At 48.2% G+C, this 24,854-nt stretch overlaps 1 protein-coding gene across 1 annotated transcript in view; it reads right to left on the minus strand.

The window, feature by feature from the left end:
• Positions 1-24,854, minus strand: part of pvrl2l (PVR cell adhesion molecule related 2 like) — a 333,652-nt gene that overhangs the window by 223,643 nt on the left and 85,155 nt on the right. The window contains exons 2-3 of the mRNA XM_056298622.1: positions 13,042-13,157; positions 748-991 (exon numbers count right to left, since the gene is read on the minus strand). Coding sequence (XP_056154597.1) covers positions 748-991; positions 13,042-13,157 — 360 coding nt within the window. The remainder of the gene's footprint in view (positions 1-747; positions 992-13,041; positions 13,158-24,854) is intronic.

Genomic DNA, 24,854 nt, shown 5'->3' on the forward strand with positions numbered 1-24,854 from the left:
TGTGTCCTGGTCGCTGCACTAGCGCCTCCTCTGGTCGGTCAGGGTGCCTGTTCGGGGAGGGGGGGGGCTGGGGGGAATAGCGTGATCCTCCCATGTGCTACCTCCCCCTGGTGAAACTCCTCACTGTCAGGTTAAAAGAAGCGGCTGGTGACTCCACATGTATGGGAGGAGGCATGTGGTAGTCTGCAGCCTCCCCGGATCAGCAGACGGGGTGGAGCAGAGACCGGAACAGCTTGAAAGAGTGGGGTAGTTGGCCGGGTACAATTGGGGAGAAAAAGAGTGGAAAAATCCATAAAAAAAATAAAAAATAAAAAAGCATAGAGAAGTCACAGATAATGGACAGTCATGGTACAGTCTGACAGAGACACTAGGGGGGTTTGTTGTTTAAAGTACATGTTTAAGACTCCGGTTCAGTTGTCCCATAAGACACCATTGTAAAGCTGAATCCAGCGGTGGTCGCCTGTACAAAATGTACTAAATGTAGCCAGCATGTAAAATGATATCATAACTGATACACACAATGGCAAAAACTATGAAAGTGAGTCCTCGGTAGTAAAAACCTGGACTTGTGCTTCAACTCCGTCACAATGAATGTCTCAAGACAACCGACCACAGTTTTTGCCATGATTTGAAAAATCTACCTGGGGCAGTCCTTAGTTTTGCCTAAAATTGCCGACTGTGTGCGCAGGGGGGCCTTCAGATAGATTTTTTTTAAAAGAGGCAGGCGTACGAGCCGACACTACTCACCGAGCATGATCAGGTTGGTGGTGCCCTGTTCGTTCCCGGACGGGTAGGTGGCGTACTCGCAGATGTAGCGTCCGGCATCGGACATCCTCAGGTCGTTGATGCGGATGGAGGGGTTCTCCAGCGTGCCCTGGATGAAGATGACCCGGTCCCTGAAGGACAAATTGGGGAAGCTCTGGCCATAGGTGGGGTGGAACACGGCGATGTTGTCCCTCTGGCCCTCGATGGGCTCCCATATCCACGACACCTGGTGAACGACAGGAAAGAGACCTTCCATAAAGTCCTCATGAAAATGCCTCGCCACACAACAAACCAAGAAAAAAAATACGAAGACTCCACCAACTACCGCACGCAGCCTCACCTCCCTACACACAAACACACAATTTACACAACCACCAGCTCCACTGGGCACATTCATACCTCATTTAAATACAAAGAGCGAGAGAGAGAGAGAAACATGTAAAAACATTCTTAAAGCCCATCAGCACACCACAAACAATGCATGCAGGGCAGAACGAGGCCAATATCCTCTTCTGATTGAAATTCAAAAAAGAGCAATCACATTCTGGAAACATCTAACATTCAGCGACCCACACTCTCTCCATTATAAAGCCTTGCAATACCAAGAGTTGAGCAAAGATAAGAACTCTCCTTCCAACCTGGTCTTTAGCCACCGTGTTCCACTAACACATACTAACACTTTAGAGGCACAAGACCAGGTCCAAACTACACAACATATTCAGCTTCAACAAATTCCCTCAAACCTAAAGGACAATTATTATGAATATCGGCAATCTAAGACAAAACCCCAAAGCAAGATGCAATGCTATTTGGCCCTAGACAGAGAGGACACATTAGCAGATTACCTCATTCAAATAAAAGAAACACATTTGAGAAACATACTGATGAAGTGCAGACTCAGTGAGCATCGCCATAGAAACAGACTCAGTGAGCATCACCTAGCAATAGAAACAGGCAGACATAAAAAGACCCGGATGCCAAATCACCAACGGTTCTGTCAACAGTGTGAAGACAATGTTGTCGAGACAGGGCTGCACTTTTTAGCTGAATGCAAGACATTCCGGGAAATCCGCCATTACTACTTCCAGAAATCTGAGGAGAGACACCCCAAATTCACTGCCCTGCCAAACCCCAGAAAACTGCCCTACACACTAGGTGAACACAGAGACAGCTGTACTGTGACACCCCAAATTCACTGGCCTGCCGAACCCCAGAAAACTGCCCCACATACTAGGTGAACACAGAGACAGCCGTACTGTGACACCCCAAATTCACTGGCCTGCCGAACCCCAGAAAACTGCCCTACACACTAGGTGAACACAGAGACAGCCGTACTGTGACACCCCAAATTCACTGCCCTGCCAAACCCCAGAAAACTGCCCCACATACTAGGTGAACACAGAGACAGCTGTACTGTGACACCCCAAATTCACTGCCCTGGCGAACCCCAGAAAACTGCCCCACATACCAGGTGAACACAGAGACAGCTGTGCTGTGACACCCCAAATTCACTGCCCTGCCAAACCCCAGAAAACTGCCCTACACACTAGGTGAACACAGAGACAGCTGTACTGTGACACCCCAAATTCACTGGCCTGCCGAACCCCAGAAAACTGCCCCACATACTAGGTGAACACAGAGACAGCTGTACTGTGACACCCCAAATTCACTGCCCTGCTGAACCCCAGAAAACTGCCCTACACACTAGGTGAACACAGAAACAGCCGTACTGTGACACCCCAAATTCACTGCCCTGCCAAACCCCAGAAAACTGCCCCACATACTAGGTGAACACAGAGACAGCTGTACTGTGACACCCCAAATTCACTGCCCTGCCGAACCCCAGAAAACTGCCCTACACACTAGGTGAACACAGAAACAGCTGTACTGTGACACCCCAAATTCACTGCCCTGCCGAACCCCAGAAAACTGCCCTACACACTAGGTGAAAACAGAGACAGCTGTACTGTGACACCCCAAATTCACTGTCCTGCCGAACCCCAGAAAACTGCCCCACATACTAGGTGAACAGAGACAGCTGTACTGTGACACCCCAAATTCACTGCCCTGCCGAACCCCAGAAAACTGCCCCACATACCAGGTGAACACAGAGACAGCTGTACTGTGACACCCCAAATTCACTGCCCTGCCAAACCCCAGAAAACTGCCCTACACACTAGGTGAACACAGAGACAGCTGTACTGTGACACCCCAAATTCACTGTCCTGCCGAACCCCAGAAAACTGCCCCACATACTAGGTGAACACAGAGACAGCTGTACTGTGACACCCCAAATTCACTGCCCTGCTGAACCCCAGAAAACTGCCCCACATTCTAGGTGAACACAGAGACAGCTGTACTGTGACACCCCAAATTCACTGCCCTGCTGAACCCCAGAAAACTGCCCCACATTCTAGGTGAACACAGAGACAGCTGTACTGTGGCTGCACAGTATGTTCTAGCCTGCCACCGTCTGAGGGACATTGTGTGATACCCTGTACTCCTTCCCAACGGGGAGGACCGGGACAACACTCGGAGACACACACACACACACACACACACACACACACACACACACACACACACACACAGACACACATACACACACTCTCACACACACACACACACACACACACACAAATTCACACACATACACACACACACACACTCACTCACTCACTCACACACACACATTCACACACACACACATACACACACACACGGACAGCCCCCCCACACACACACACACTCACAGACACAGACACAGACACACACACTCACAGGGCCACACAGATGATGGCAAAAAGATGTGTATTGCATGTGTTGATGTATATGTGTTCTGTATTGTATACTGGTGTTGTCCTTTATGTGAACACACTCTCACGCAAACACACACACACACATATTCACACACACACACACACACACTCACAGACACACACACACACACTCACAGGGCCACACAGACGACGGCAAAAAGATGTGTATTGCATGTGTTGATGTATATGTGTTCTGTATTGTATACTGGTGTTGTCCTTTATGTGAACACTCACACATACACGCACGCACGCACGCACACACACACACACACACACACATGCAGAGACTGACAAATTCCCACACATCCACTCACACAGGATCTTGTTGTCATGACGTAGCTGTGTAAGTTGTTGTATTGCATGTGTTGATGTATATGTGTTGTGTATTCGTGCACTCTTATTGTCCTTTATGTGAAAATGCTTTGCAATACAAATGTATATTTGTCATGCTAATAAAAGCACATTTGAATTTGAGAGACAAGAGAGAGAGAGAGAGAGAGAGAGAGAGAGAGAGAGAGAGAGAGAGAGAGAGAGAGAGAGAGAGAGAGAGAGAGAGAGAGAGACTTCATTTCCATTTATTCAGTGTGTTTTGTTGTTACCTTGACTTTTTTGCCTTTTGATTTCCACCTTTTTATGCACATCTCACTGTGCAAATCAACAGAACTACATCGACCCCACCCTCACTTACAACACTGCAGCTGCTGCCTACATGGCGCTATGGTTATACTGGAGGTATACTGGGCAGATCAACTCCCTATGTTTTTTCCCCCTTTTCTCTCTTTATATCCGACCAATTACCCCACCCTTCTGAGCCGTCCCGGTCGCTGCTCCACCCCCTGTGCTGATCCAGGGAGGGCTGCAGACTACCACGTCTCCTCCCATACATCTGAACCGTCCCGGTCTCTGCTCCACCCCCTGTGCTGATCCAGGGAGGGCTGCAGACTACCACGTCTCCTCCCATACATCTGAACCGTCCCGGTCTCTGCTCCACCCCCTGTGCTGATCCAGGGAGGGCTGCAGACTACCACATGCCTCCTCCCATACATCTGAACCGTCCCGGTCTCTGCTCCACCCCCTGTGCTGATCCAGGGAGGGCTGCAGACTACCACATGTCTCCTCCCACACATCTGAACCGTCCCGGTCGCTGCTCCACCCCCTGTGCTGATCCAGGGAGGGCTGCAGACTACCACGTCTCCTCCCATACATCTGAACCGTCCCGGTCGCTGCTCCACCTCCTGTGCTGATCCAGGGAGGGCTGCAGACTACCACGTCTCCTCCCATACATCTGAACCGTCCCGGTCTCTGCTCCACCCCCTGTGCTGATCCAGGGAGGGCTGCAGACTACCACATGTCTCCTCCCACACATCTGAACCGTCCCGGTCGCTGCTCCACCTCCTCTGCTGATCCAGGGAGGGCTGCAGACTACCACATGCCTCCTCCCATACATCTGAACCGTCCCGGTCTCTGCTCCACCCCCTGTGCTGATCCAGGGAGGGCTGCAGACTACCACATGCCTCCTCCCACACATCTGAACCGTCCCGGTCTCTGCTCCACCCCCTCTGCTGATCCAGGGAGGGCTGCAGACTACCACATGCCTCCTCCCATACATCTGAACCGTCCCGGTCTCTGCTCCGCCCCCTCTGCTGATCCAGGGAGGGCTGCAGACTACCACGTCTCCTCCCATACATCTGAACCATCCCGGTCGCTGCTCCACCCCCTGTGCTGATCCAGGGAGGGCTGCAGACTACCACATGCCTCCTCCCATACATGTGAAGTCGCCAGCTGCTTCTTTTCACCTGACAGTGAGGAGTTTCACCAGGGGGACGTAGCACATGAGAGGATCGACAGTTTCCCCCAGTTCCCCCTCCCCCCTGAACAGGCGCCCCAGCTGACCAGAGGAGGCGCTAGTGTAGCGACCAGGACACATCCCCACATTCGGCTTCCCACCCGCAGACACAGCCAATTGTGTCTGTAGGGACGCCCAACCAAGCCGGAGGTAACACGGGGGTTCGAACCGACGATCCCTGTGTTGGTAGGCAACGGAACAGACCACCACACTACCCAGACACCCCCTCCCTACGTCTTTAACCAATCCCCACATGGAACTGGTCTGAACTGGATTTGTTTAATTAAGATTAAGAAAGAAAAACACTGATGCCACAGTGGTCATCTGGAAGTGGCACACGCCAACAAACTCACAACATTAAACCATCACACACTGTCCGCTCCCACAATGCAATTACACACAACAATTTTGTTTGTCACAGTGCAAACATTTGGGCTCCTACTGCTCTGGTATTTTGTGATTTATTATTCTGCTTTGGCTTTCTTTTGACTGCAGTGAAAAGCTGAAATAATACCCGTCGGGGTGACAAAATGTCAAAATCAATTTAAGTCTCCTGAGTAAAGAGCCGGGAATCTATTGCTGGATGAAATTAAAGGCCTCTCAGACTCCCAAAACCAGCTCTCAAGGACCCGTCTGGCATTTTCTGGAGCATCACATAAAACAGCCTCATTACACCCCCCCAACTTCTTTTTTTCCTCTCCTCTTACATTTTACAGTTTGCATAGGGTACTGATACCTGCCATCACTGCATAAAACACGGCTGCAGTGGCAGTGTGTCGCTGCACCGGCAAAACGACGGCTTCGTCAGACCATAAGCGTCAAATATAAACCGCTAACCGACCAGGAAAGAGAGGGACTTGAGTTCATCGATACACGTTTAACAGCTGTGTACTCCGCGATGAGGAGAGACCCCAGAGGACACGGGACGGGTGCTGCAAGTTAATTCAGCTTCCATCACATCTGGCGGTGCCGCGGTGGATTATGGCGACCCGCCTGTTCACACAAAGAGCACGCCACACTTCCTTGTTCTCCATAGATTTTAGATGGTGATGTGGGGGATATTTCCGCTCACCCCAAGTCTACGATACGGTCGCTACATATGAACCCACCCCATCAGGTTGGTGAAGGTGCACCTTGTTATTTGCATTTCCCTTGCTTCGCTTTGCTGTTGTTATTCACCCCACTTACGGATGCTGCACCCTCGGACACACGTAAGGGACTTCCAGGTGTGTGTAAGTTGAAAATCATCTTTTATTTCTCTTTCTGGAAATACAGAGACACAAGCACATCAGCTAACATGGCTGCACTCCTGACTTTCTCCATCTACTTTCTGGACACACCCTCCTGCGCCTCACCCCAAGGAACCCTAAGCTGCCCCAAGTGTCTACGTGAGTTCTACTCACTGGAACCATAATTAACTTACTGATATATTACTTATGAGTATTTATCAGACTATGAACAAAATAAACATGCTACATGAGAATGAGGCGGTCCGGTGTCCATTAATGTGCCGAATACGCTCAACATCACTGCGGGTCCCACACAGACAACGGTCAGGATTTAAACAGACTTGCAACCAGCACCTTTAAGATAAAACTATAGATGGTGGGCAGCAATCGAAGTCATTTAGCATTTTAGTTGTAAAATCCAGACAAATTGACTATTGACTATTTCTGCAGCTCACACATGGGTACACATCAGACTCAGGTCACACTGACTTGACAAACAAATTGTACTGGTGGTCTTGATGCTGCTCAATAATCCAGGTAAGGAAATCACAGGAAGTTGAATAAGTTCATCTGGACACAACGTTTATTGACAGAGCCCCGGGGAAGTCCAACCTTGGGGTCGCCCTCTGTGTGCAGTTTGCACATTCTCCCCGTGTCTGCGTGGGTTTCCTCCGCTTTCCTCCCACAGTCCAAAGACATATAGGTCAGGTGAATCAGCCGTACTACATTGTCCCTAGTGGTCAATGTGTGTGTGTCAGCCCTGTGATGGCCTGGCGGCTTGTCCAGGGTGTCTCCCTGCCTGCCACCCAACGACTGCTGGGATAGGCTCCAGCATCCCCGCAACCCTAACAGCAGGACAAGTGATTTGGATGATGGATGGATATTTCATCATCAGATGAAGATGGTGTAGACTGTGGAGTCCTGGCCTGTAGATGGTGTAGACTGTGGAATCCTGGCCTGTAGATGGTGTAGACTGTGGAGTCCTGGCCTGTAGATGGTGTAGACTGTGGAGTCCTAGCCTGTAGATGGAGTAGAATGTGGAGTCCTGGCCTGTAGATGGTGTAGACTGTGGAGTCCTGGCCTGTACATGGTGTAGACTGTGGAGTCCTGGTCTGTAGATGGTGTAGACTGTGGAGTCCTGGCCTGTAGATGGTGTAGAATGTGGAGTCCTGGCCTGTAGATGGTGTAGACTGTGGAGTCCTGGCCTGTACATGGTGTAGACTGTGGAGTCCTGGTCTGTAGATGGTGTAGACTGTGGAGTCCTGGCCTGACATGTTAGCTCTCCTGTCTTGTACCACCCTCTTAGCCAGCATCTGTTTAGTTTCCCCGATGTACAAGTCACGGCGATCCTCCTGGCACTTAACAGCTACACTATATTCTTACTTATAAAGCCCTTCACAAACTGGCTCCCCCATACCTCAACGATCTCCTCTCCCCTACCAACCCTCTGGGTCCCTCAGATCCACCTCAGCCTCCCTTCTCTCTACCCCCAGGTCCAACCTCTGCGGCTTTGGTGACCGATCCTTCTCCAGAGCAGATCCCAGGCTCTGGAGCTCACCTCCCCAAATCATTAAGAGACTCAGAATCCCTCCCACTCTTCCAATCCCGTCTCAAGACACACCTTTCCTCCATTGCCTTCTCATGCCCCCCCCCTTCCGCTCATACACCCCTGGTCTGGAGCAGGCTGGGGACTGAGCGCTTGACCTGCATCTGTGATTTATGTGATTTATGATGTTTGTTTTTCTTTCCCTTTATATCTGTCCACTTGGGAGAGTACTGCTGGTGTCGTCTGATGCTGCCGCTTCTCCCTCTCGTAGCCCCCCTTCCCATCCACCCCTGTATGTCTGTGTTATGTTCATGTGTCGTCTAGTTTCACTCCATTTATTGTAAAGCCACTTTGAGTACTAGAAAAGCGCTATATAAGATTGATTTATTATTATCCTCTTGCTCTGTTTGTGCCGGGGCAGCGTGTTTCGGGGTTTGAAAGAAACTGAGACATGGTGTTTGGAAAACACGTATCTCAACTGTATGTGGCGGGAGGGTCGGTCAAAGAATGAGACCCAGATGTAGATCATCACCGGACGGCCCAATTGTCAAAAACACAATTCAGGTGTTGTCAGAGGCGGTTTTCACTCGTGCAGTAACTAATTGGCTTTCAACTCAACAGTCATAACACAACGCACATTCACAGAGTGTGGCAAACGCAAACCATCTGGAACTTAATCAGGAAGATAATCATTCACAAATTGCTTTTACTAATTGCCTGTGCATCGACTAATTGCTTCTGTTCATGTCTTACTAATCAGTGTCTGTGTTTTGTTCAGCGTGGTTTTTTAAACTTTCTACTGTTGTTCCATGGCTTTCTTCACCACTGATCTCTTTCTCGTCCATGTTTCTGCTGTGATGGTCACCTGCTGCTAATGCCAGGCTTCCTAATGTCATGTACTATATGCTCTCTATTAGCTTCTGCAATCTCATGTTTACTATGTGTAGTCTGCGGCATGTCTGCGCACACACACACACATACGCACAAACACACACACACACATACACACTGATGAGCCAAAACATAAGGACCACCCGCCTAATATGCTGTTGTTCCTCCATGTGCTGCCAAAACAGCGCCGACACACCGAGGCATGGACTCTACAAGACCCCTGAGGGTTTCCTGTGGTATCTGGTATCAAAAACATTAGCAGCAGATCCTTCAAGTCCTATATGTTGTGAGGTGGAGCTGCCGTGGCACAGACTTGTTGGTCCAGCACATCCAACAGATGCTCAATGGGATTGAGATCCGGAGAATTTGAAGGCCAGGGCAACACCTTGAACACTTCACCATGTTCCTCAAACCATCAATGTGTGCAGTGTGGCAGGGTGCATTATCCTGCGGAATATAATCACAGAAGAACTGGCAATCAGGACCAGATCAGTTGAGGCAGGGGTCTACCACACCAGACAAGACCCAAGATGCAGGCGGTGCAAAGATGCAGGCTCCTGAGACAGTCCAGCACTTAGTAGCAGGGTGTAAGATGCTAGCTGGGGAGGTGTACACTGAAAGGCATAACCAAGTGGCTGGGATAGTGTACAGGAATATCTATACTGAACACAGACTGGAAGTCCCCAAGTCCAAATGGGAGACACCGCCAAAGGTGGTTGAGAATGGCAGAGCTAAGATCCTGTGGGACTTCCAAGTTCCAGACTGACAAACAGGTGCTGGCTAACCAACCAGACATTGTGGTGGTCGACAAGGAACAGAAGACAGCAGCAGTCATCGATGTCGCAATCCTGAGTGACGGCAACATCAGGAAGAAAGAGCACGAGAAGCTAGAGAAGTACCAAGGGCTGAGGGAAGAACCAGATCAGATGTGGAAGGTGAAATCCACAGTAGTCCCAGTGGTAGTAGGAGCTCTAGGGGCTGTGACCCCCAAACTGGGAGTGTGGCTCCAGCAGATTCCAGGAACAACATCTGAGGCCTCTGTCCAGAAGAGTGTGGTCCTAGGAACAGCTAAGATACTTCACACAACCCTCAAACTCCCAAGCCTATGGTAGAGGACCCGAGCTTGAGGAAGACACACACCACCCGAAAAAAGGGTGAGAGGGAGATTTTATAAAATGTCTTTTTCCTTCTTGTATGCTCTTTATTGCAGACTACTGTTGCTGATTTGGGTTAAGTCTGGTACAATGAGAGTAATGTCTATCAATGCATACTATCTCTGACAAATCACACTTATACAAAATAAACCAAAAGATATGGGATTTCTACCCCCCCCCTTTTTTCGGCCAATTACCCCCTCTCTTCCGAGCCGTCCAGGTCGCTGCTCCGCCCCTTCTGCCAATCCGGGGAGGGCTGCAGACATGCCTCCTGCGATACATTTGGAGTCACCAGCCGCTTCTTTTCACCTGACAGTGAGGAGTTTCACCAGGGGGATGTAGCAAGTGGGAGGAGCATGCTACTCCCCCAGTTCCCCCTCCCACCCCGAGCAGGTGCCTAAACCAACCAGAGGAGGTGCTAGTGCAGCAACCAGGACACATACACACATCCGGCTTTCCACCCGCAGACACGGCCAATTGTGTCTTTAGGGACACCCGACCAAGCCAGAGGTAACACAGGGATTCGAACAGGCGATCCCCATGTTGGTAGGGAATGGAATAGACTGCCATGCAACCCAGATGCCCAGAAGGTGGGATTTCTACACAAATATGAGTTGTATTGGGGACAATTAGGCAAAGGTAAAAACTGTTGAAGCTACACCAGCATTACCCATATTAGCATTAGTGTTGCAAAGATTTAAGGGAAAACGGGGGGTCCCTCCGCCATGTCTCTATCAGCCGAGGGGTCCTTGGCCTGAAAAGCATTGAAGACCTCTGATTTACACTGATGACGGGCTCAACCTCATACTGCAGGAGCACGCTTAGACAAGTGCTGAGTAAAATATGTCCTAATGTTAAAGGTCTACACAACACTAAAACGAATACTGACGTACTTGGACACGCCCTGGTCACAGACATCGACCCGGGTGATATCCTGACATTTTAGTGCAATCTATACCATCTATACACAAAGCAGTGAATTTCAGCTCAGCGCTGCTTCTGTGGTTGTAACTGTGTTATTACAGCCATGGGCTGTCATAGGCTTGGCTATTTGATGCCATACGAGTCACAACCCCTGACAGCTCCCTTCCACCTTTTACTATAACTTTAAAAAAAAATCAAATTCTTCTGTTGAGGACAGGAACAACTGAGCGAGAGATGCTGAAAGACAGAGAGCGAGCGGATACAGTTACCCACAGACAAAGATCAAAGTTAGTTTTTTGTATTGTTCAGAAGTTTAATTTGATAGATTTTTACAGTTTTTGTTTGATTTTCTACAGTTTTATAGTAGAATTAGCGCTCTTGCCTCCCTGTTACTGTTGACTCCAGTGTTAGAACGACCAAGGCGGTCATCATGACCGGCTTGGATTTTCAAAGTTTAACAACTTTGTGGGGGGGAAAAAAGATACAGACCTGCCGCTCCCTGAATTCTGCTAAACCTGCATATATTTGCATTAAAATGAGTTTTAGACCAATTGCACGAAACACAGTCATGATAAGATCTTCCTACAATGACCATGAGCGGTCAGAATGATGGCGTGTAATGTGTGCATGATGGTGTGTGTCATGTCAGTATTTGTGACGTGTGTTGGTCGTGTCATTTCCTTCGTGGAGTTCATTGCTCTGTCCTAGAAACACACTAGCGTCCTCCAGTGCAGAGAAATAGTCTAAACTTGATGTGTGATTATGTCCAACATGTCTGGATACAACACGTTACAGACACACCATGACTACCACCGAGGCCTCGCAGTATTTACAGGCGGTGGACAGCAGCCATTTTAAATTGTTTGAAAAGTAAGAGTATTATCGTTATTAACATGTTAATTTTGGTGTCAGTTAGTTTCATAACAGACACACCAACATGGGTAATGCATTAATGTCTCAGCTGGGTATTTATCTTGACACAATATAGAGTTTACACACCGGCGGTCATTTTGATGGCCCCTGGTCGGTTTAGGTAGGAGTGAAATCCCGGTCGTTCGAGTGCTAGAGTACACTGAGCTTTTCCCAACGGTAAAAAAACGCTGCAGGTTCCTGGTTCGATCCCTGGCTCCTCCAGAGAGCGTGCTGAAGTGTCCTTGAGCGCGACACTGTAACTGTTGCTAATGGGCAGGCTGGCACCTTGCATGGCGGCCTCCACCATCAGTGTGTGATGTGACACACGTTGTAGAAGCACTCCGAGTGGTCAGTCGGTGGACTAGAAAAGTGCCGTATAAGTGCAGGTCATTTACCATATGATGGACGACAACTGTGAAACACATGCTTGTCACCGGAGACAAGGTGAGGCTTTCCTTCCCAGACGGCCGTCTGGAGGGGAGACGGAATAATTAATAAGCAACTTAATAAGCAAACTGCCAGATCAGCTCCCTTGTTGTTAAATGTAAGATGACTTAAAACACTACATGAAGTAAAACTAACACAACATACCAGCCATCCTTGTCAGAGTCGAAGAAAAAAACCCTGCACCCTTGAACAGGCAACACTTTCAACCAATGAAAGCCACTTTGTGGAAAATAAACCGAGGTGAGAGCGCGACAGCTAAATGCTTCCTACGTAAAAGGTGAACGGGGATCCATCTCCATTCCAGATAAGACGAATGATAGCTGGCAGCAGCCCGGTCCTCCCGCCATGTTTCGCTTGAGATGAAAACCCACTTTACTCATAGTTTAGTATGAACAGGTGGCTTTTGAAGAGGGAAACGGGGGACTGGGGCCACGGCGGCGAGCTGCGTGATGTGGAGTGCAGAGAACAGAGGGAATGAAGAGAAACCGTCTAGCTTTCATCCACCTACCTGGGTGAGTTTGGTGAGGCCTCCCCCGTCGATGAACTGGCACCGTAGATCAACCGACTCCGTGGGATATGCCTCCAACTCCTCCTCAACCCGGACCCTCTGGGCCCCGCCAACACCTGAACACACACACAAAGTATGCGGTTAATTACAGAGTGGAGTGTGTGTGGATGTGCAAGGTCTGGTTTTGTACTGTCACACTCAGCTGCTTTTGTAATGGGGCCCCCCTTTGTTTTTGAGTTTGATGCGACACTCTTGAGAAGAAAAGAGAAGATGAGAGAAGAGTCGGAGGAGTGACACGTGAGGGTCAGACAGCTAGAAAGGGGGGTCATTGAGCGACAGATGGAAACAATGAAAGAGAGAGGAGAGGGAGGCCAGAAACAGAGACAGGGTTGGTCTATCTATAGCCTATATTTCTATAGTCTGTGTATATGTGTATGTATGCATTATAAAGATACATTATAAAGCTATATTATATATATCCATCCATTTTCCAAACCGCTTATCCTGCTCTCAGGGTCGCGGGGATGCTGGAGCCTATCCCAGCAGTCACTGGGTGGCAGGCGGGGAGACACCCTGGACAGGCCACCAGACACAGGGCACACACACACACACACACACACACACACACACACACACACACACACACACACACACACACACACACACACACACACACACACATTCACACCTAAGGACAAGTTAGTACGGTGAGTCACCTGACCTACATGTGTTTGGACTGTGGGAGGAAACCGAAGCCCCCGAAGGAAACCCACCAGACACGAGGAGAACATGCAAACTCCACACAGAGGACCACCTGGGACGACCCCCATGGTTGGACTACCCCGGGGCTCAAACCCAGGACCCTCTTGCTGTGAGGCGACTGTGCTAACCACTGTGCCACCATGCTGCTCATAACAAAAACACATTGACTAAAAATGTTCACAAAATGAGGTCCGAAATATTTGAGGGAGTTATTTGAAAACTCGTCTTGGTTTGATAGCATCCATCCATCCATTATCCAAACCGCTCGTCCTGCCCTCGGGGTCACGGGGTGCCGGAGCCTACATCATGTAAAAATCCCTATGATTATCATCACAGTGTCGTCCTTAGTGTCCAGCAATAAACGGTGGGGCCAATGTAATCCCAAACAGTAATGTAATAGGATACTAATAAGTACATTTTCAGTTCCCCAAATTTATTAGACTTTCTACTGTAGAATAGTTTAAAATATGCCTAAAACTATACCATTGTAACATAAGGGACATGTTGTTCAACATTTTATTGCTGGTATTCAATAATGGATGAGTACTTATGCTGCACTTCTGAATTTTGCCAACGTAGTATAAATATATGAGATGGCACATTACTTTGTTGGCTTTTACTTACGTCAGTTTTTACATTTCGTAAGATTGCTTTGTAAAGTTGTGCCGTTTCGGTGTCAGAGGAAGAAATGCATTAAATCCAGCTGGCAGGTTAGCGAGAAGTTAATTCACTAAATTAAAAAAGATTTGGGCTCTTAATGTGAACAGCAGATCTATTAAAAGTGGTGTGCGCTGCAGGGTTGTGACCTCATTCCCTTGTTGTCTGATTTGTTTCATGCACACTAATGGAGCGGTTCCCAGCAGACGGAGGGAGGCGAGGCCTTGTGCCAGGAAGACTCGGCTCAGCAAATCAATAGCAAACAAATGACGCTGCTTTACAAATACATTACAACACTCAGTTTAAGGAACTCATACATTTTAATGGCCGTGTAATCCTCATAACCACAAGAGACAGAGAGCGGGACCAAGAGCGACAGGCAGAATGGCTGCAACAGCTTCAGAGGGTGAATAACTGGAAGGGGGGGAGGGGAAGAAGAAGAGAGAACTGGAGAAAAACATGTATATCATCCACATTGACAAAACAGCCAAGACCAGTGGCTCACACCAGCTCCAAACTAACCAGGAGGAACTAACCTGGTGGAAACAGCTAGAACGTTTTCTGTGGACACCAGCATTTTCTGATCATTTTCAAAAAGTTCACTGTCAGGTGTCTATTGGTGGTCTATTCCATCGCCTACCAACAGACAATTGGCCGTGTCTGTGGGTGGGAAGTCGGATGTGGGTGTGTGTCCTGGTTGCTGCACTAGGCACTCCTCAGGTCAGTCGGGGCGCCTGTTCAGGGGGGAGGGGGAACTGGGGGGAACAGCGTGATCCTCCCATGTGCTATGTCCCCCCTGGTGAAACGCCTCACTGTCAGGTGAAAAGAAGCAGCTGGTGACTCCACATGTATGGGAGGAGGCATGTGGTAGTCTGCAGCCCTCCCCGGATCAGCAGAGGGGGGGCAGCAGAGACAGGGTAGGCTCGGAAGAGTGGGGTAATTGACCAGATACAATGAGAGGATCACGGTGTTCCCCCTCCCTGCTTGAACAGGTGCACCAACCAACCAGAGGAGGCGCTAACACGGGGATTCGAACCAATGATCACTGTGTTGGTAGGCAACTTAAGAGACCACCATGCCACCCCATTTTTATTCCTTTTATGTCTGTCTTTGTGTGTAAAATGTGTGTTATAAATAAACTTCAACAAACAATATGATGAACCCTCATTGTGTTTCAATGTTTTTGGCTGGATTGGACCAGAGGGCTACCCCTACAAACGTGAATATCACTGACTGGCTGACTGACTGACTGGTTGAGTGACTGACTGACTGAGTGATCATGTTTGACACGACTGGGCCGCTGGATCAGGCGACCAACAATGTCACTGAAGTTACACGATTGGTCAGGTGAGCGCTGAGAAGCATGAGGGACAGCACACAGTTGAAGCACCCCAATAACAATCACTCTGACAAAACACTCACTGGCCACCTCACAAAAAGATTGTGCGGCTTTTGTGGCCGCTGAACCTGCACAAATAAGACAAAAAGAAACCGTGTAATTCTCCAAGCACCCGCGAAGGGTGAAATGCACCCCTAACTGCACTGCCAAGCAAATAGTGTGTCTGTGCTCTGGTGCCATGTGAAGATATTTACATTAGGATGCATATTCATACACTATGCATACATTTAGTGTGAAATTGGTCCCTTTCTATGCAAATGGCTCACTGCAAAAAAGTCCACTTCATAAACAGCAGCGCTAATAGTCAGACATAATGAAAATCCCCGGCGTCTTCAGAGACCTGGTGGTGAGTGACACCCGGACTCTCCAGTGCTCAGGGCAGCAGTGACTGCAGCTGGGCGTAGCCATCGTCACGCCGGGCGTAGCCATCGTCACGCCCGGCGTAGCCGTCGTCACGCCGGGCGTGCTCGTGAGCGGATATTTCAGAGGGGAACATCACTTTTTGATTTAACTGAACCCGAAGTCATGATCAGATTCAGGTTGCCGGGTCAAACAGGTCTTACTACACTTGATGACGTCAAGCAGGACGTTGAGCCTGCCTACTGTGTTCTTGGTGCAAGGCCACCATTTATACTTCGCCACATGGATGACTGCAATCACACACAAAACAAGGACACACTGCACTCGGCTGCAAAACTCTGCAGGTGTGTTTGTGCTGTAATCTCCATCCATCCATAATCCAAACCGCATGGATGCTGCTCTCAGGGTTGCAGGTATGCTGGAGCCTATCCCAGCAGTCATTGGGCGGCAGGCAAGGAGACACCCTGGACAGGCCGCCAGGCCATCACAGGGCCGACACACACACACACACACACACACACACACACACACACACACACACACACATTCACACCTAGGGACAATTGCTGATTCACCTGACCTACATGTCTTTGGACTGTGGGAGGAAACCGGACCCCCGGAGGAAACCCACACAGACACGGGGAGAACATGCAAACTACACACAGAGGACCACCCGGGACCACCCCCAAGGTTGGACTACCCCGGGGCTCGAACCCAGGATCTTCTTGCTGTGAGGCGACCGCGCTAACCACTGCGCCACGGTGCCGCCATACTGTAATATCATCAGCACAATGTCTTTAGTGAATCGGACCTTGAGACGATTGCAAGTGATGCGCAATTCATGGTGCAATCAGAGGCCACAACCCCTCCCTTGTGAAGTCACAATTCATGGTGCAATCAAAGTCGCCTGTCAGTACAGAGCGAGTCTTATAAAAACGAGACATCCACAGACAGAAACAAATGAAAGAGGAGAGGGAGATAACAGATAACTAGAGTTGTTATAATTACAATTAAATTAAGTTCTCTTTCAAATCAAACATCCCAAGATATGACTGGAACATATTGTTCTTGTAACTGCATTTATAACCTTTATGCTACTTCGGTACAGGTTTTTTTGTCCCCTCCCCCTTTTCTCCCCAATTGGTTTGGCCAATTACCCCACTCTTCCGAGCCGTCCCGGTCTCTGCTCCACCCCCTCTGCTGATCCAGGGAGGGCTGCAGACTACCATATGCCTCCTCCCATACATGTGGAGTCACCAGCCGCTTGTTTTCACCTGACAGTGAGGAGTTTCACCAGGGGGACGTAGCACATGGGAGGATCACGCTATTCACCCCAGTTCCCCCTCCCCCCCGAACAGGTGCCCTGACCAACCAGAGGAGGCGCTAGTGCAGTGACCAGGACACACACCCACATCCGGCTGCCCACCCGCCGACACAGCCAATTGTGTCTGTAGGGACGCCCGACCAAGCCGCAGGTAACACAGGGATTCAAACCACAGATCCTCGTGTTGCTAGGCAACAGACCACCACGCTACCTGGACGCACTACTTCAGCACACTTTAACAACAAATATTACTGGGGCCAGTACAGGAAATTGCAGATGAACATTTAATATCCCGGAATTCACAGACACCACTGACTGTCCCGCTAACAAACGGGCCACAAGTTCCAACACGGCCCATAAGCAGTCCAGCCATAGACTAGGTTTTGACCTAGTCCTGTTATTTCCTGCTTTTTCGAGACCTCTGCCACGTACACCCACCCCGCTGGCTTCAAATCAGCACCAACACAGGTGTTTTCTGCTTCCTGCTGACTCGCCCTTCTTTCCTTTTCCAAGTCAACCCACTGGATCAACGACCACAACTCTCTCATGGGGCGCCGCCCTCCCACTTGCCCTTACAAGAAAAGGGCTAAGTGCTCTCTCCAGTGCAAGCTGATGCCCCCGGTGGCTCCAGTGAATTAGATGCACCGTGTGTGAGCGATTGATTAGCACGTGCTGCAAGTCACACCGCTGAGGTTAGTAGGCCAGCGCCAAATTACCCCCGCTAATCACGCGGAAGACCCCCTCCAGATGACGGACGCTGTGCTGCGTGGGGATTTTGCGTGTTAATAATTGCGCACATTTCCCCTTTAGCGCGTGCACGCACGCACACACATACACACACACACACACACACACACACACAGAAACAAAGGGAGAATTATATATATATATATATATATATATATATAATGTGTGTTCATGTCTGAGCATGCATGTGTATATGTGTCAGAGGAGCATCTACACATCTGTGTGCAACTCACATTTGTGTATGCCTGTATGCTGTGTAATACAATATCTCCACATCATGCAGATGTGTGTTCTTAAGTTTGCACTTGCATGCCCTTGTGTAGGACAACATGCCTTGTGTGTGTGTGTGAATATATATACACACTTGTGTATTTTCTGTGCGTTCATAAGGACGTGTGTGTGTGTGTGTGTGTGTGTGTTAATCTTGGAGGTGGTGTGTACTTGTGTTGGCGTACATCTGTGTGTGTGTCTCTGTGTGTCAGAGCAACTCATTTTATGCGACTGCATATGGGACTGACTCAACCACTGAACCCGAGTTCTTTCCCTAAGGGAGACAATGGGCTGTCAAACCAGTTAAGCACCCCTTCTGTAACACACACACACACACACACACACACACACACACACACACACACACACACACACACACACACACACACACACACACACACACACACACACACAACTGGCTGTCGAACTAGTTTTTCCAAGGCAAGAATTGACAAGAATAGTGATAATGTACCGGAGTTCCTGTCTCTCTCTTGTTCTCTTTCTTGCTCTCGCTTTTTGCTCTCCTCCTTCCTCAATGTTTTTCCTGCTTCTGCGTGTGCATACTAGCTCACTCATGAACGCGCGCGCACACACACACACACACACACACACACACACACACACACACACACACACACACACACACACACACACACACACACACACACACACACACACACACACGCAAAGATTTCCGAAGAAGATCCTGCTGGTTCTGGGTCATTCATATATTGGTCACTGAAATATCTGCCACACTGCAAACAATGACAGAGAGGAAGAGAGAAACAATGATAGAGAGGAAGAGAGAGATGTGAGATGGGCTGAAAAACATCAAAATAAAAAATGCAGGAAACAGAGATCAGGATGAGAGAATAGGTAAAAAAATGAAAGAAATATGTAAGCGAGCAAACAGAAAGAAAACACTGAAATTTCAGAGGAGGGTTTGAAAATAGAGAGGGGGCAGTCAGTAAAGCACTGACTAAGAGAGAGAGACTGATTCATAAGGGTGGCACTTAGGGAATGGCCAAAAAGACAGAATAGGAAAAAGAGTAAAAGAGAGAGAAAGGAGAGGAGGGAGACAGACGAATGTAGAAAGAATGAACGAATGAGAGACTGAAAGGACAGAGAGAAAGAGAGAGAGAGAAAGAGAGAGGCTCTGAAGAAAGGAATCCAAACCAGTTGGCCACACTGGTCCCAAACGTTCCCAGCTTGGAGCTGCTCGCTGGGCTGGCTCACTGGGCCGGCTTGCTGGGCCGGCTCACTGGGCCGGCTTGCTGGGCCGGCTCGCTGGGCCGGCTCGCTGGGCCGGCTCGCCATCGAGCAAAGGCCAGCTTCAGCTAAAACACTCTGCACACGTACTGCTGAAAACATTCACTTTCTTATAGTATCTTAACATGAGACCTCACTGATTTCTACTTCTTATTTAACACAGGAGCATAAAACCATGAATTATGTACTACATAATTTTACAGCACGTATTACAGGACGACATATTACACCTTTAAGCATTTTCCACATTTTCTTATTTCTTTCAGAAAGTTTATTTTGTCCATACTTATGAACTGGATATTATTATTGTGAAAAAATTTAAATATTTACCCTTAATTAACATTAAATGTAATTTTAGCTTGCTATACAACGTATGAAAACGTGAGTTCGTTAGCTCACACTGTAACGCTCAAAACCTTGCACAAATACTTCCGTAGTACCCCGCCCGGGTTTTGTTACAGCGTCTGATTCCAGCAACAGAATTTACGGTAAAACGCCCTCGTTTTTCAAGCTGGCAGTCACTACAGGCTGTAGCTAGCAACCCCGTCTCTTTAGCTAGCAACCCCGTCTCTTTAGCTAGCAACCCCGTCTCTTTAGCTAGCAACCACGTCGCTGTAGCTAGCAACCCTGTCTCTTTAGCCAGCAACCACGTCTCTTTAGCTAGCAACCACGTCGCTGTAGCTAGCAACCCCGTAGCTTTAGCTAGCAACCCCGTAGCTGTAGCTAGCAACCCCGTAGCTGTAGCTAGTAACCACGTCGCTGTAGCTAGTAACCCCATAGCTGTAGCTAGTAACCCCGTAGCTTTAGCTGGCAACCCCGTCGCTGTAGCTAGCAACCCCATAGCTTTAGCTAGCAACCCCGTAGGTTTAGCTAGCAACCCCGTAGCTGTAGCTAGTAACCACGTCGCTGTAGCTAGCAACCCCGTAGCTTTAGCTAGCAACCCCGTAGCTGTAGCTAGCAACCCCGTAGCTGTAGCTAGTAACCACGTCGCTGTAGCTAGTAACCCCATAGCTGTAGCTAGTAACCCCGTAGCTTTAGCTGGCAACCCCGTCGCTGTAGCTAGCAACCCCGCAGTTTTAGCTAGCAACGCCGTCGCTGTAGGAGCAACCCCGTAGCTTTAGCTAGCGAACGTGCGCTTCATATTGACCTACCAGATTTCCCGGTAGAAAAGTGGAAAAACGGAAGTAATAAAACTGACTCCTGTAGTCAATAACCTGGTCGCTAACAGCAGAGTACCTTGTTAGCAAGGATTGATACACATTAACCGAAAATGTTCATGTTTTGTAACTATTTTTTAAACATTTCTCACCAAGCTTTTCCACTGATAGCTCTGCACAAGAAGCCGTCGTCTCTCGCTTAATCAGAGCACGCATGCGCTCTCTAGTGGGCATCTTTTTTTGGTTTGTTAAACTGACATCCATCCATCCGTTACCCAAAACGCTTATCCTGTAGCCGAGCAGCAGAAACGTTTCCCACGTACCCACATGGCTTTTTTTTTGTGGCATCTTTTTAAAAAAAAATATTTTGTAATCTGTTTTCTCAGTAAAGAATTTTTCATGTTGCCAAGGTCAACTAATGGCCCATGTGGTTCGTTTGGCGGCCATCTTGAATGGGGGGGGTCAGAGGGAATCAGAGAGACAGAAAGCGAGAGAGAGCCCATAAAGCCCTTTGAATTGAGAGAGAGAGAATCAGAGGGAGAGAGAGCGATAGAGAGTATCAGAGAGAATCAGAGAATCTGAGAGAGAAAGAGCCCATGAAGCCCTTTGAATTGAGAGGGAGGGAGAGAGAGAGAGACAGAGCCCATAAAGCCCTATGAACTGAGAATCAGAGATTATCAGAGAGAGAATCAGAGACAGAGCGAGAGTATCTGAGAATCAGAGAGAGAGAAAAAGAGAGAGAGATAGAGAGAGTATCAGAGAGAGAGCTGTAGAAGCATGACCAGGACAGAGTAAAGGGGTACGATGAGAGTACGACGAGAAAAAAGAGATCGGCAGACTAAAAGCTGGATTAATGATGAAAAAGATATGGGGGAAGGAAGAGGAAGAATGGCTCAAATTAAAGTCAGAGGAATGAGAGAGATAGAGAGAGAGAATGGAATTTTAAAGCAAGTCTTTATTTAACAAAAAATTTAACAAAAAACAGACTTGAAATCTTTCGAAACATAAACAATACTTGTCAAAGTACAAACACTCAATAAGCATCTTATAACAATCCCAAAAAACAATCATTTAACAAAAACTCAAAACATTAAAAACAGAGAGAGAGAGAGAGAGAGAGAGAGAGAGAGAGTGAGAGAGCGAGCATGAGATCATGTCTGTTTGTGGCCATCAGAAATGATTCATACCCTCAGAAAACCAGCTTCAGTCGACTCTGTGGAGACTGAGCTGACTGCTAGAGACAAGAAGAGAGAGAGAGAAGAAAGAGGCGAGAGGGAAGAAAGAGGGGAAATGGAGATTCACAACTCATTTCTTTTTCCTAAATGTACTTTCCCATTCCTAAAGTAAGCAGCTAAAACGTCTTCTGCAACGAACAAGTTCCATCCGTGTTGCAGGATTAAGAACGTGTGTCTCATTGTTGTGTTTTTTTTCCATTATGCGTATCAATTATGATACCACTTTACTCACCGGCTTCATTTTGGAGATTTAGGACATTGGGGCACTGGTGGACTCAGCTTTACAACCATGTCTTAATGGTGCCACAGAACACGAGCATCACATATGTTTCAACAAGTCCAATTCAACCCATTTATCTAAACCCTTGGAAGTGAAAATGAAAATGAAAGTCTACCCAAATGTCCCATGATCAGTGGGGGACAACATGGCTGATCTACTTCCTGGCTCACCCTGCAGGAGGCAGCAGCCTATACTTACCATAGGTAGTAGTAACCATCCATAAACTAGCCGGCCAGCACCACAGACAAGTCATAGATGCTGGACAGTCATGGACACAGGCTGACTGACACACTCGGGGGTTGTTGTTTAAGGGGCACGTTTAAGACTCCTGTTCACTTGTCCCATAAGACACCGCTGTAAAGCTGAGTCCAGCGGTGGTCCCCTGTCCATCCATTCATCCATCCATCCATTATCCAAACCGCTTATCCTGCTCTCAGGTCATGAGGATGCTGGAGCCTATCCCAGCAGTCATTGGACGGCAGGCGGGGAGACAGCCTGGACAGGCCGCCAGGCCATCACAGGGCCCGCACACACACACACAAACACACACAGCCGATGAGTAAAATGACATAACCAATGTACATGATGGCAAAAACTATGAAAACAAAATTAACCTTCTAAGAAGAAGAAGAAATGATGACGTGGTCAACCAGTGCTTAAATAATTCTATTAGGGGAAAAGTAATGAAAACTTTAGAAAATAGGGGAAAAAAAGACCAAAGACAGACAAGAGCACCAGCACCAAGCAGTTAGTGTCTTTTTACTCTTTTTTGATCACTGTAGGGTTTTATATATATATATATATATATATATATATATATATATATATATGTACATACTATATATACATACACACACACGTGGCTTGTAATGTGGGTGGTATGGTGATTGATAACTGTCCTACTGCTGCACTCATCACTGTGAATAAAGCCCAGTCCCTCTAATGTAAATAGAAAAGAAAAAGAAAAAGGGGGTGTTGGCGGTTAAATGGATGCCTGCGCTCCCCCTCCCTCGCAATTCACCGGAGAGCTGAAATCCCAGTTAATTGACATTTAGAGGCTCGTGGCATTTGCCTGTGTGTGTGTGTGTGTGTGTGTGTACACAGAGGCGGTGCTGACCATGACAAACACACTAGTAGGGGCCGCTGCCTGCAGATTAACATACAAATCACTGACTCATCGATAGCCTGCCTGCATACCGCATCTAAACATCTGCTTTGTGTTTTCTCTTTTGTTAGCCTGACAGGAAGTCCACCACTTCCACTCCTGCAGCACAACACACCACACAATGGCAACAATTAATATAGACACAGAAATAGTCACTGTAAAACAAAAAGTGAAAATAAAACATGGTGTCGGTGGATGATGAACTGTGCTGAGGACCCAAATGCACGACTCAGGGACAGACTGGGCTAGAACAATGTTTTAATAATGTAAACCAACTTACAGACAGCAGGAACAGTCGCTACACACGGCAAGAACAGTTGCTACAGACGGCAGGAACAGTCGCTACAGACAGCAGGAACAGTCGCTACAGACAGCAGGAACGGTAGCTACAGACTGCAGGAACAGTCGCTACAGACAGCAGGAACAGTCGCTACAGACTGCAGGAACAGTCACTACAAACTGCAAGAACAGTAGCTACAGACAAGAGGAACAGTAGCTACAGACAGCAGGAGCGGTAGCTACAGACTGCAGGAACAGTCGCTACAAACAGCAGGAACAGTAGCTACAGACTGCAGGAACAGTAGCTACAGACTGCAGGAACAGTCACTACAGACAGCAGAAACAGTAGCTACAGACTACAGGAACAGTAGCTACAGACAGCAGGAACAGTAGCTACAGACGGCAGGAACAGTAGCTACAGACTACAGGAACAGTAGCTACAGACAGCAGGAACAGTAGCTACAGACAGCAGAAACAGTAGCTACAGACTACAGGAACAGTAGCTACAGACAGCAGGAACAGTAGCTACAGACGGCAGGAACAGTAGCTACAGACTGCAGGAACAGTCACTACAAACAGCAGGAACAGTAGCTACAGACTGCAGGAACAGTCACTACAAACAGCAGGAACAGTAGCTACAGACTGCAGGAACAGTCACTACAGACAGCAGGAACAGTAGCTACAGACTGCAGGAACGGTCACTACAGACAGCAGGAACAGTAGCTACAAACAGCAGGAACAGTAGCTACAGACGGCAGGAACAGTAGCTACAGACTGCAGGAACAGTCACTACAAACAGCAGGAACAGTAGCTACAGACTGCAGGAACAGTCACTACAGACAGGAGGAACAGTAGCTACAGACAAGAGGAACAGTAGCTACAGACGGCAGGAACAGTAGCTACAGACTG

The sequence above is a fragment of the Lampris incognitus genome, chromosome 18 (genome assembly GCF_029633865.1).
Source record: "Lampris incognitus isolate fLamInc1 chromosome 18, fLamInc1.hap2, whole genome shotgun sequence".
NCBI classification, from domain to species: Eukaryota; Metazoa; Chordata; class Actinopteri; order Lampriformes; family Lampridae; genus Lampris; species Lampris incognitus.